The 12,292-nt window shown below is 49.7% G+C and overlaps 1 protein-coding gene across 1 annotated transcript in view; it reads right to left on the reverse strand.

Moving 5' to 3' along the window:
• The window catches only part of Tekt5 (tektin 5), a 33,293-nt gene that overhangs the window by 5,320 nt on the left and 15,681 nt on the right, over positions 1-12,292 (reverse strand). The window contains exon 5 of the mRNA XM_038328963.1: positions 9,799-10,021. Coding sequence (XP_038184891.1) covers positions 9,799-10,021 — 223 coding nt within the window. The remainder of the gene's footprint in view (positions 1-9,798; positions 10,022-12,292) is intronic.

Here is a 12,292-nt window from a genome sequence, read left to right on the forward strand (position 1 = left end):
CCCTCCCTCTCTCCCTCTCCCTCCCTCTCCCTCTACCTCTACCTCTCTTCCCTCTCCCTCTCCCTCTCCTCCCTCTCCCTCTCCCTCTCTTCCCTCTCCCTCTCCCTCTCCTCCCTCTCCCTCTCCTGCTCCCTCTCCTTTTATACTTTATTCCCAGAAGCTGGGGTGGCACCGGTGTGAACCACAGCACAGCACAGGTAAACAGGGAGGTCAGAAGGTAACTTCTAGGAGTCAGTTCTCCCTTTCCAGCATGAGATCTCAGACTTGCACTCAGCCTGTGCAGCAAGTGTTTTGCCCAACTCTGTAGTGTGGGCTGGCCTAGAACTCATGGTGATCCTCCTGTCTCAGCCTTCCAGGTACTGAGGCCACATCTGGCTGATTTTCTTTATATGTCTTCAAGTTGGCCCCCTCCAGATGGCTCAACTTGGCCTGTGTAGTATAAGGGCTGCCAGACTACATGGAGATGGGTATGGCTGTGTTCTAATAAAACTTTACTTATACAGCCAAGCAGGGGCCAGAATTTAGCCCTTGGCTTATCAATTTGGAACTCTCTCACTACAAACCACCACAAAGGGAGTCATGACCCCTCAGTGATACAAAGCTGCTGCTCCTCACGCTTCTGAGATTCAAAGAACAGTTATTCTAGACCAGTGGTTCTCAACCCTTAATACAGTTCCTCATATTGTGGCGACCCCAACCACAGAATTATTTTCGCTGCTACTTCCTAACTGTAGTTTTGCTACTGTTACGAATTGTAATATAAATATTTTTGGAGATGGAGGTTTGCCCAAGGGATCATGACCCACAGATTGAAAACTGCTGCTCTAGAGCGTTGTAACTCAGAGTGAGGGCCAGTGACCATTGGCCTCTGAAAGCTTGCTGGAGAGGACACGTCTGACTCCAGCCTAAACCTGCTGCCAGGATCTGCACACTAACAAGGCCCTCAGATGATTTGCCTGCATGTTCAAGGACACAGCCGGGTCTGGCGTGTGTGGTTTGAGGCAGCACATCTGCTATGTGTGGTCTTGGCAAAACCTGAACTTCTCCCAGCCTCAGTTTCTCCGTTAGCACCTTGGCAGCAGTAACAAAGCTGGGAGGGGGTCTTCGTTTTCTCCCCATTCCCAACAGGACCCGCTGGGAGACCAGCCATTGGCAAGCTCCCCACAAGTGGGATTGATGGAATCGAAAGCTGTAGTTCAAGGCAGAGTGCTTGCAGAATGCACACAAGGCAGAGTGCTTGCAGAGTGCACACAAGGCAGAGTGCACACAAAGCTCCCCGTTCCCTCTTGGCACTGGGAATGCTGTTGGGCCCTGTGCAGTGTGGAAGGTAGAAATCTTGACAGCCTTAGATAAAGCTGACCTCACGGGGCAGAAAAGTGTGCTGCTCTTCCCACTGGAATCTAAACCACGGTGCTGGCTGGGAAGGGTGTGGGATGCATGTGGCAGAGCTGCCTGCCTCGTAGAGCTCTCTGTCTGTGTCTTGTCTTGTGACAGCAGAACAAGCCTCCAAGGCCAGGAACTGAGTTTTAAAGTGGAGAGAGAGCTGGGTTTAGCTCCAGCTGGTTTTTGACCTAAGCCAGCTTTGTGCAACCTCACAAAAGTATTGTTTTCCAATTTGCATGAAGCCAGGGGTTTCCGAGGAGATGCCTGGCTTGACCCAGACAGACTTCCCAGCTTCAGAAAAGGGGAAAGAAACCTGGCGTAATTGGGGAGGTGTCAAATAGTGGAACATTTATAAGTTCACCCAAGCCTGGGAGCAAAAAGTGGAGAGAGAAAAGGGCTCAGGAACACTGCCAGCAACTCATGACATGGATGGTCCTGTACCAGGGTCCTCCAACTTGAGTTCTTAAATGTGAGCATCCAGGGGCGGGAAGGAAGGTGCTCAGCGGCACCTGTTGCATGAGCCCATGGACCTGAGTTCCGATCTTCAACACCCACAGAAAAAGGTGTAGTCCCGTGCCTCCTGTAACCCTGTGCTGAGGGGGCAGAGACAGGGGGATCTGTGGGGCTTTTGGCTGTCATCCCAGCGTTACATTCAGTGGGAGACTGTCTCAGGGGAATAAGGTGGACAGTGACAGAGCAGGGCGTTACAGCAGTTGTGACAAGACAAAATGTATGCAAACTTTGACAGACACTATCAGGAGTAAATTTGGGTTTTAAATGACTGGTCAAATGGGCACATCCAAGAAAGCCCTGACCACAGCAACGCCAGAGAAGCACAAATGCCCGCTGTTACAGACAGTCTCCGGTAGGGGTCCCGAAATTCCTGGTGATTTGGGAAATGAATTGGGGTGGGGCCTACAAGACGCTTTTCTCTGCCCTCCATAAACGTGCTGTGGTCTGCCCCTCCAATAAACAAATAGAAAACCAAAAAGAAATCAGGAGGGGGAGTAGTTAAGGAAATGGGGTGGGGGTACTCTCTACTGCTCTGGAGAAAATTCATGGAAACCCACCATCCCAAGCCTTTGAATGTCCTTAACACAATTTTCTTTCTCTCTCATCTCTCTCCCTCCTCTCTGATGCTCTCTCTCATCTATACTTCCATCCACCCATCCATCCATCCATCCATCCATCCATCCATCCATCCATCCATCCGTCTGTCTGTCCATCCATTCATCTATCTATGATCTATTTCTCCAGGGTCTCACACAGCCTAAAATGGTCTCAAACTTACACCAAATGGAGAATGACCTTGATCCTCCCAAGTGCTGGGATTACAGGTATGGAAACGCCCCCCCCCACACACACACTTGTCTAAATTATTTGTAGCACTGAGAATCAAACCCAGGGTTTCATGCACACTAGGCAAGCACGCAACCAACTGAGCTATATCCCTGGAAATTTTTTGAAAGGACTGTATCAGGCCACACCTGGCCAACTGTGGATGTTTGAATGAGAAAGGCCTCCATAGGCTCATATTAGAATGTGTGGTTCCCAGCTGGTACTCTGTTTAGGAAGGATTAAGTGTGGCTTTGTTGGAGGAGGTGTGTCACTGAAAAGCCCATGCCAGGTCCAACCTGTCCTCTCTTCCTCTCCCTCTCCCTCCCCACCCCTCTGCCTCCAACTTGCAGATCAGGATGTAAGCTCTTAGCTACTGTTCCAGAGCCATGCCTACCTGCCTGCCACCATGCTCTCCACCCAATTAAATGCCTTCTTTCATAAGTTGCCTTAGTTAGTGTCTCTTCACAGACTAGAAAGGTAACTAAGACACCAACTCAAAGAGACTCCTGGACTTAAGGCTGGCCATTTTTATTTTTCTAACATACAGCTAGGAGGACACATGCCATCTGTCACCTGCCTGCTTGTCATCTGCCTCCTGAATCTTTTCTTGCCTTCCTATTCTGCACGGCGGTAAGATTATTCCTTCCTTCTCATCCTCCCCCTCCTCCATTTTGACATATGTATGTGCCTATAGAGTGTGCTTACATGTATGAACACTCATTCGCATCTGTGGGGCATGTAGGTGTGTGGTGCATGTGTGAAGTTCATGCTAGGTGCCTTCCTTGATTGCTCCTCACTTCATTCATCCAGGTGGGGTCTCTTATGAAAGCCGGGTTCTCCAGCTCCAGCTGGTCTAGACAGCCAGCTTGCTTTGGCAATCCTGTCTCTGATTACAAGGGTCCACCGTGCCTGCCACACTGTTCTGTGGCACTGCAGATCCAGACCAATCTCATGCTTGTCCAATGAGCTTTATCCTCTGAGCCACCTCCCCAGCCCTACAACTCACAGGAACTAATTTCCAAAACTCCCCTAGCTGGACCCAGATGGAGGCAGGCGCTGCCTGCTTTAGTCATTCTGCTTTCCCTCACAGGTTTGCTTTACTATGCTTTTATTTATTTTTTAAACTGTGTGTGCACGGGTATTTTGCCTGAACAGATGTCTGTGCACCACATGTGTGCAGTGCCTGAGGAGGTCAGAAGAGGGTGCCAAGATTCGTTAAGACTGGGGGTACAGATGTTTGTGAACCTCCAATGTGGGTGCTGGGACTTGAACCCAAGTTCTCTAGAAGAGCAACCCATGCTCTGAACCATTCAGCACCTCTCCAGCCCCTTCCCACAGTGTTTAGAGCTAAGACTCTTATCTCATATTGAGTGTGGTGTTTAGAGGCCAGGCAGGGCCAGGCCAGCAGCTCTGCTTCCCAGGATGTGGCCAGATTTAGAAACCAGCCTGTCAGTAGCTTGGCCCTTCCCCCTAGCGCTGAAAGGGATCCGGCTGCTTGTGAAGCACAAAAGCATTTCCCATCCACAGAAATCTTGCTGGGCCTTAGCTCCCTACTGTCAGCCCTCAGACTCCCCACTTTCCAGCCCAGTGCCTCTGCAAAGAGGTTTTGCTGATGCTGATAGCCGTTTGAAAGTCAAAATTCCAAGGACTTCAACTGAAAAGGAAGCCTTTTAGGATTTAAACTCACAACTCTCTGTGGTTTGGTTAAACTCTTTCCATGACTAGTAACTTTCATTTCATTTCCCTCTGTCCCTCCCTCCCTTCTACCTTGTGAGTGCTGGAATTATACCACTGTGCCCAGTTTATACAGTGCTAGTGACCGAACCCAGAACTTCACACACAGTAGGCAGGCCTTGCACCAACTGAACTATACCCCCAGTCCTCGCTCAGAATCTAGCACAGCTGAACACTCTCTCTCTCTGCTATATAGCCATCTACTCAAGGCCCTCCAAACTGTGGCCAATTAATCAGTGGACTTTAAGGCTTGAAACACAAAGGGGACGATCTCAGAGGTACACAGAGGAGGTATGAGAGCACAGCAATAACCCAAGCAACTCAAGAGTTGGTCCTTTCTGTCGGGGTGGGGCAAGAGGACTGTGTGAGCCAGAGATAACCCAAGCAACTCAAGAGTTGGTCCTTTCTGTCGGGGTGGGGCAAGAGGACTGTGTGAGCCAGAGAGAAACGAAGTCCGGTAGTGGAGAGCACGTAGGGTGGGAGACAGAGGCATCCTGGAGGCCTCTAAAGTTTGCAACTGAGCCCTTGGAAGTTGAAGGCCCAGGAAGTTCCTGGAACCGTCTGGCAGTTAGAGCTGCTCCCTTGAGCTAGGGAAGGTGCTCAGTGGAGCAAGCGAGAGAGTGAACGTCCTGGACATGGGTTTGGATCCTGTTAGATAGAAAAGGCCGCTTAGAAATCCAAGTGAGGCTTGGGGTGGCCTAATGGGTAAAGTGCTTGCCAACCTGGGTTTGGACCCCCAGCACCCAAGCAAAAATATAGGAATGACCGCAATCCTAGTGCTGGGGAAACAGAGAGGGGAGGACCCCCAGGGCTAGCTAACCAGTCTACATGCATAGGGGAGCTCCAGGTTTGATGCCTCAAAAGGTAAGATGGAGAGTGATCAAGGAAGACAGCTTGACGATGACCTGCAGCTTACACATGCATGCATGTATGTTCATCTGCACACACACATACATGCATTCACACATGCATGCACACACATACAGATATCACACAAACACATGCTCACACTATATACTACACACATACACATATCACACAAAAATGCTCACATTACATAGTACATACACCACACAAGCATACACATATCACACAAACACATGCACAGAGTACACACTTCATACACACCACACAGACACATGCACACACACCACACAAAAACATACACACATTACACACACAAGCATGTACACACAATACACATACATATACACACCACATACACACTACACACACAGGTCACATAGACACACACGCATGTGCACAACACACACATACATACCACACGCAATACACCACACACACACCACACACACATAGAAAAAGGATATCCATATGCAGGTGTGGGCATGCAGCTGGGTGTGGGGCTGTGCAAAGCAAGGTGGCTGAGCTGTGACTCAGCAGCCAGGGCTGTAATGGGCTATGGGGAAAAAAATCACCTTAGGGAGGGGAGAGAAAGATGCAACCAGAATGCTTATATTGAAATTCTCAAAAAAATAAAAAGGAAAGAATCAGGTAAGCCTGTCTCTGGAGTATGTCTGGAATTCTAGAATTTGGGAATCCAAAACAGGAAGATCATAGTTTTAAAGCCAGCCTGGGCTACATAGCAAGTTCTAGGCAGTCTAGCCTATACAATGTATCTCAAAGAGAAAAGAAATAAATCATTTCCCCTTCCCCTGCCATCACACTGCTCCCCTTGCTAATGGTCACACCCATCTGTGTTTCCTGTGTCCCCTGACTATAGGCAGTCCACAGCATTGTCTGCAGGGAGGGAGCCTTAAGAGCCAGCAGAGAAACAGTCTGATCTCGGGCAGCTTGATGGCGGCTGGGCTGCTGGCATGCCTGGCTCACCTTTGTGCCCACCTCCCGATGCCAAGCCTCTGACCACAGAGAAGGGGAAGTGATGTTTAGATATAAAGGCTGCAATGTTCCCGGGCAGCAGAACCCCACAGTCTGTGTGACAGGATGGTCTCTCTTTGTCCCTCGAGGAAGAGAGAGAAAGTGAAGGAGGGAGGAAGACAGCGCTTTGAGTTCATCCAGGTCAGCATGCATTGCTCTTGGTCCTCCCGCCAGAGCAGCTCCAGTGGTGGAGGCAGCGGCTGGTAGTACAAGAGGTTGTTCAGAATACAGATTCCCAGGCCTACCCTCTGCCTCAGCCGGAAGCACCACAGGGAGTGCACAATGCACAGGTCTATGCCGCATGCTCCCACCTATCCCACCATGTTTGCCTCATTGTGTACAGGTTACAGCAGGGTTAGCTAACTCTCTCCAAATCCATCCATTTTATTTTATATGTCATTATTAGGGCTTTTTGTTTGGGATTTTTATTATCTCTTTAATTGCATTTATTTGTGTGGGGAGGTGGGGATACAAATGCATGTGCATGGCTGCTCATGTGGGCCCTGGAGAGGGAACTTGGGTCAGCAGGCTAGATGGCCTTTACTCGCTGGCCATTTCCTTAGCCCAAGTGTTCTGTTTTTGTGGGTTTTGTTGTTTTGAAAAAGGGTTTCATGCTGTATCCCAAGCTGGGTTTGAACTCACAGCAATCTACCTGCCTCAGCCTCCTGTGCACTGGGGTTACAGGTGTGAGTCTCCACACCCAGCTCAATTCACTTTAGAAAGGAAAAAAGTTTATTTTAAACTGAAACTATTGCTATCCTTGGTATAAATCAAACAGCATTACTGAATGTAGAAAGAACATCAACAATGCATAAAATGAGACAAAGACTGTGTGATACTGGAACTCTAGTGGGTGCTGTGGCCCACCTGCACCCTGAGAGGGCTACTGATAGTAATGGTCCCTTGGCAGAACACATCAAATGTCATCCCGCTTGCCAGAATCTGCCTCCCGCACCTTCAGAATAAGTACTCTTTGTTTTTGTTGTGAAGACAGAGCCTCATTAGCCCAGGCTAGCCTCCAACTCCCTGTGTTACCCAAGGGTGACCTTGACTCTTTTATCCTTTTGACTCCACAGCCTGAGTGCTGGGATCACCCACACATCACAATGAAGTGTACCAGCACACCCGGTTTCAGGCAGGCACTTTCAATAGCAGGGTCCCTGGTCCCCAAACATCCTCCTCATGGGCAGATGCTCTGTAAGACTGGAGGGTGGGGCTGTGCCAACTCTGACTTCTCAAGCATCTAAGCCTCCCCTTGCCCAGTTGTCTCCCATGTCACCCTTGTGTGTGGACAGTCATTCACTCTCACCAATGCCTTCCAAAATCTCCCGATCCTCCTATCTGTTCTTGATTTCCTCTGCCAGAGTGAGTCTGCACCCAACATCTTCCCTCAATGCCCCCTGCAGGCTCCCCCTGCCTCAGCCTTACTCGGGTCCTTCTAGGACCTGAGTACTCCAAGTCTATTCCTCCAACATCACCCATGCATCTTTTGAAATTCTTTCTTCTCCCCTATCCAGCCTTGGCCTGCTTAACTGTGTGTGTGTGTGTGTGTGTGTGTGTGTGTGTGTGTGTGTGAGAGAGAGAGAGAGAGAGAGAGAGAGAGAGAGAGAGAGAGAGAGAGAGAGACGTGTTTGCAGCAGGCACAGAGGTCAAGGGAGGGAACTGGGTGTCCTGCTCTATCTCTCTCCACTTTATTCCCTGAGACAGTCTCTGCTGAACCCGGCACTAGGGTGACAGCCAGAAGGCCCCAGAGACCCTCCTGTCCCTGCCCCCTCAGCACAGGGATACAACAGAGAGGGACTTGTATGACTTGGGATATTCAGGGTAGGCTTTGACGATAAGTGATATTTGAAGCAAGAGGTAAAGGACATTTTAAGCCGTTGGTCAAGAGGATTCCTGGGGAAGAGTACTCCGGGCAGAGGAGAGAACACACAGAGGTCCTGAGGCAGGCGGTGAGCAGATGCATCTGGGACACTGGGGACATGGGAGGAGCTGAGTAGACAACAGCAGGGATTGAGGCTGGAGAGATGATGAGAACCAGAATGGGGCAGGCCTGTGTGCTATCATCCAGATTTTCCTCAGCGACGCAGGAGTCAGTGCAGTGTCAGGGCAGTGGAGGGCCTAGATCGTCCCCAAGTGAGCACAAACCCAACACCAGTGACTTCCCTTTTACAATGTCCTGTTGAAGGCAGCCACTTGTGGAGGCCAGAATAGATGTCAGGTGTCATCTCTAATTGCTCCCACCTTAACTTTTGAAGCAGGGTCTCTCATTTAACCTAGAACTCAGCAATTTGGCTACACTGGCTGGTATGAGACCCCAGATCCCCCTGCCCCTGCTTTCCTAGTGTTCGTGTTGCAGGCACTCACTGTTGAATCTGTTTCTTCGTGTGGAGATTAAACTCCGACCTTCACGTGTACAGCCAATGCTTTGCCGACTGAACCACTCGCCAGACCCACCCCTCGGTTTGTTTTGGCCGTAAACACCCCTATCTATCTGTTGCATCCATGGAGGGCCCCACTTCTGACTCATTCCCTGATGCTTCCCTCATTACAACTTGCAATTATTTTCTAGAAACTTGTTTTGTCTGTGCACCTGGGCCAAATGCACTCACGTGGGTGGTGTAAATTGTGCCAGTAGCTCCCATCAGCGTCTGTCTGCAGCCCACTACACCACCAGCAAAGAGGAACACAGCAAAGGGGCTGCTTTGCAAACAGAAACTCAGGGCTCGTCCCTCCAACTTCCCTTCCCCACACCCTACAATAAAGAGTGTACCTCTAAGTCACTCAGTGTAAATTCCATACCCACCACTGCTCCCCAAACTGACGGTAAGCTACCTGCAGATACGCAGCATGTTTGAAAGCAAGCGTGCGCACACACACACACACACACACACACACACACACCCGCTTTATTCCTAATGCCCAGTGTGGCCTCCAGCAGCCAGGGTGCAATCTACATTTGTGTTGAGCAGGGGAAATCAAGTCCATGCAGGAAGGATACCCCAGAGGTGTGAACTGATATGTTTTGCCCCAATTAGAGTAAAGAGAGGGTGTGTTGTCTTGGAAGAAAAGGAGGCAGTGGACAGAACTGAGCAATCCTCTAACTCAGAAGGCATCCCGCCCTTCTACAGGGGAGCACCGTGCTACAGAAAGCCTTTGAAAGCCAGAAGTGCCACTATGGCCAACAGGATGTGCTGGGCCTCTCAAGGAAAGTGGTCAAACTCAGCTATGTGGTCTTCAGATAGAGAAGGAAGGGTGCCAGGAGCCATAGTGGTGTCAATAGCCAAGTCAAACTCTGGTTTTCACCATCAGTGACAAAGGATGCTACAATCACCTAGAAAGCTCTCCGCTCTCTCCTGGATTAGACAGGCCGCAGCCCACAAGAGGGATGGACCATTTCAGCACCGTGAGTGGACAGTGCACCCGGATGCAGCATCTGCTTACCTTAGCCAGCTGTGTCTGGAGTTTGTTCTTCACGTCTGTCTCCTCAGAGATGCGAGCATTGAAGGCCAGGTTGGTGTTGGTGAATTGCCTCCACATCTGGTCTGACAAGGTCTCGAATAGGTGTTCTGCCTCCTCTCGCAGCCGGATGGAGTTGGCCCGCATGTTCTGAGAGTGTCTAATGTTGTCATTACTGAACTTGGCCCAGGTTTCAGGAACAGAGACCCTGAAAAGTCCAAATGCAGTTGAAGTCAGGTGGGGAACTGGGGAGCTGATATCAGGCAGGTCTTGGAGTCTTGGAGACCTCAGCATTCAGGGGATCCCCAGCTTTGGCGTGTGGGTCTTTGTTGTTCCTGTGCACTGAGGGTAAACCTAACGCTGACTCTTACCCTTCCAGGAGCCCCCACACATGGCCTCAATGACCACAAATGGCCCCAAGGCCAGAGGAACACAACTATTTCCTGTTGGGGACAGCTGCCCAAATCCGTCCCTCATTTTACAGGGACACCAAAAGGACCCAGGAGGGGTTCCAACATTTTCAATAAGGCACTCAAAAGTGGATGGGACAGCTGGTGGTCCTGCTAGGAGCTTTTGCCCTCCTGCCTCCACTAAAGACGTAACCAGGCCAAGAAGCAGTCAGTAGGGCCCAGACTGGCTCAGGGGCCCCCAGCTCAATGACAGGCATGTGGCTAGGCCACTAACTCACCTGTTCACTCAACACGCGTGGGGTTTAGTTGGTGGGTTTTTTGTTTTGTTTGTGTTGCTTTCTGGTTTTTGTTTTAGTGGTAGCAGTACAGAGTACAGAGCATCACACAGGCTAGGCAGGCATTCTGCTGCTGAGCCACAGCCCTGTCCTAAGCATTGTGCATCACGCTTTCAGAGTCCACCACGGGCCACACCTTATTCTAAGTACTGACAATGAAGCTGCAAGAAAGAAAGCATCCAGGTCCTTGGGGCAGCTCCTAGAGGCACTCACACACTCAGGCGTGAGCCTGGCAGGAAGTTAGAAGCCGTTGAGGTGAGACAGCCAGGTCTGCATCAGTTACTGAGATATGAAAACATCACATGGAAACTTCCAGAAATAAGCAATTCCTAAGTTTTATTTTATTCATAAACACTTTTAAATTACATTCCGTTTGTTTGTTGGTTGGTTCAGTGTGGACACGTGCATGTGGTGTCAGAGGACAGTCTGCCGAAACTGGTTCTCTCCTTCCATAGTGGGATCCCAGAGATCAGATTCAGGCCACCAGGCTTCCTGGCAGGAGTGTCACCCCAAGCCACCTCAGTGGCCCCAATTCATAAGCTTTAAATGACTTTCACTGCAAAATATTGTGATTATTCTATTCTATTAGTGGTTGTTGCTAACCTTTGCCTGTGCCCCGCTTACAAGCCAAAGCTTATTTATTATAAGTATGTGTGAATGTATTGAAAAACAGCTGTCTAGCCAGGTGTGCTGCCACACACCTTTGACCCCAGTACTTCAGAGGCAGAAACAGGCAGATCTCTGTGAATTCAAGGCCAGCCTGGTCTACAAAGTGAGTTTCAGGATATCAGGGCTGTTACAGAAAACAAACAAACAAACAAAAAAAAACGCTGCTTTGGAAAAAGAAAAGAAAAAAAGAAAGAAAAACAGCTGTCGTGGTGGTACGTCTGGAGTCCTAGGAGGCTGAGGAAGAAGAACTGTGAGTTGTCTCAAAAAGACCAAAATCAAAAGCTGAACAAGAACCCATCATACGTAGCACTTGGTCTCCCCGCATTTCCAGATATGAGGAAGTGTGTGAGAGAACAAGACCCATAAATCTTTGAGGGCTGGACTGGGAGACCCTGTCTCCATTAACCAACCAAACAACAAAACTTCCCATGAGCATTTGCTAAGAGGATGCCCTCCTGCCAAATGAGACTTAATCACTGTCTCCACCAGCAGATGCCATGCCCCTGCCTTCCCCTGGAGCAGGCAGTTGAGAGATCCCCAAAGAAAACAGCAGCCTCATCTCCCTTTCCCTGGGGGAAGCCATCAAAGGTGACTTGTGTCCTCGTAGGTGGTGCACCTCAGTATCAGGGGTGTACTTCCCTGGGGCCCATTCCTCTAAGGGCAGAAGGGAGGTCAGGCTTCGATGCAGAGGCAGGAAATTGTCATTGGCAAAACACCTAGACTTCATGTCCAGTGTGGACTCGCAGCTCACATGTGCCAACTGCTGTGTGAGTTTAGGTCAATTGCTTCATTGCTCTGGGCGCTGGTTTCATAAAATGGGGACAATAATAGCACCTGTGCCCGGACACACACCTTGTCAAGCGATTGTTATTCATAAGATGTTGCATGCTAAGCTCTCAACACAAAGTCTAACATAGCAACTGTCACCAGCAGCACTGTGATTATCACCATCGTCATCGTCATAACCATCGTCATCACCTCTGTTAACCCAAGGTGCTGAGAACTGCACAGACCCTGCAATCTGTCCATCACCGAACACCCTCTCTTTACTCGGCCTCAAGCCTG

This window comes from Arvicola amphibius, chromosome 4 (assembly GCF_903992535.2).
Source record: "Arvicola amphibius chromosome 4, mArvAmp1.2, whole genome shotgun sequence".
Classification (NCBI taxonomy): Eukaryota; Metazoa; Chordata; class Mammalia; order Rodentia; family Cricetidae; genus Arvicola; species Arvicola amphibius.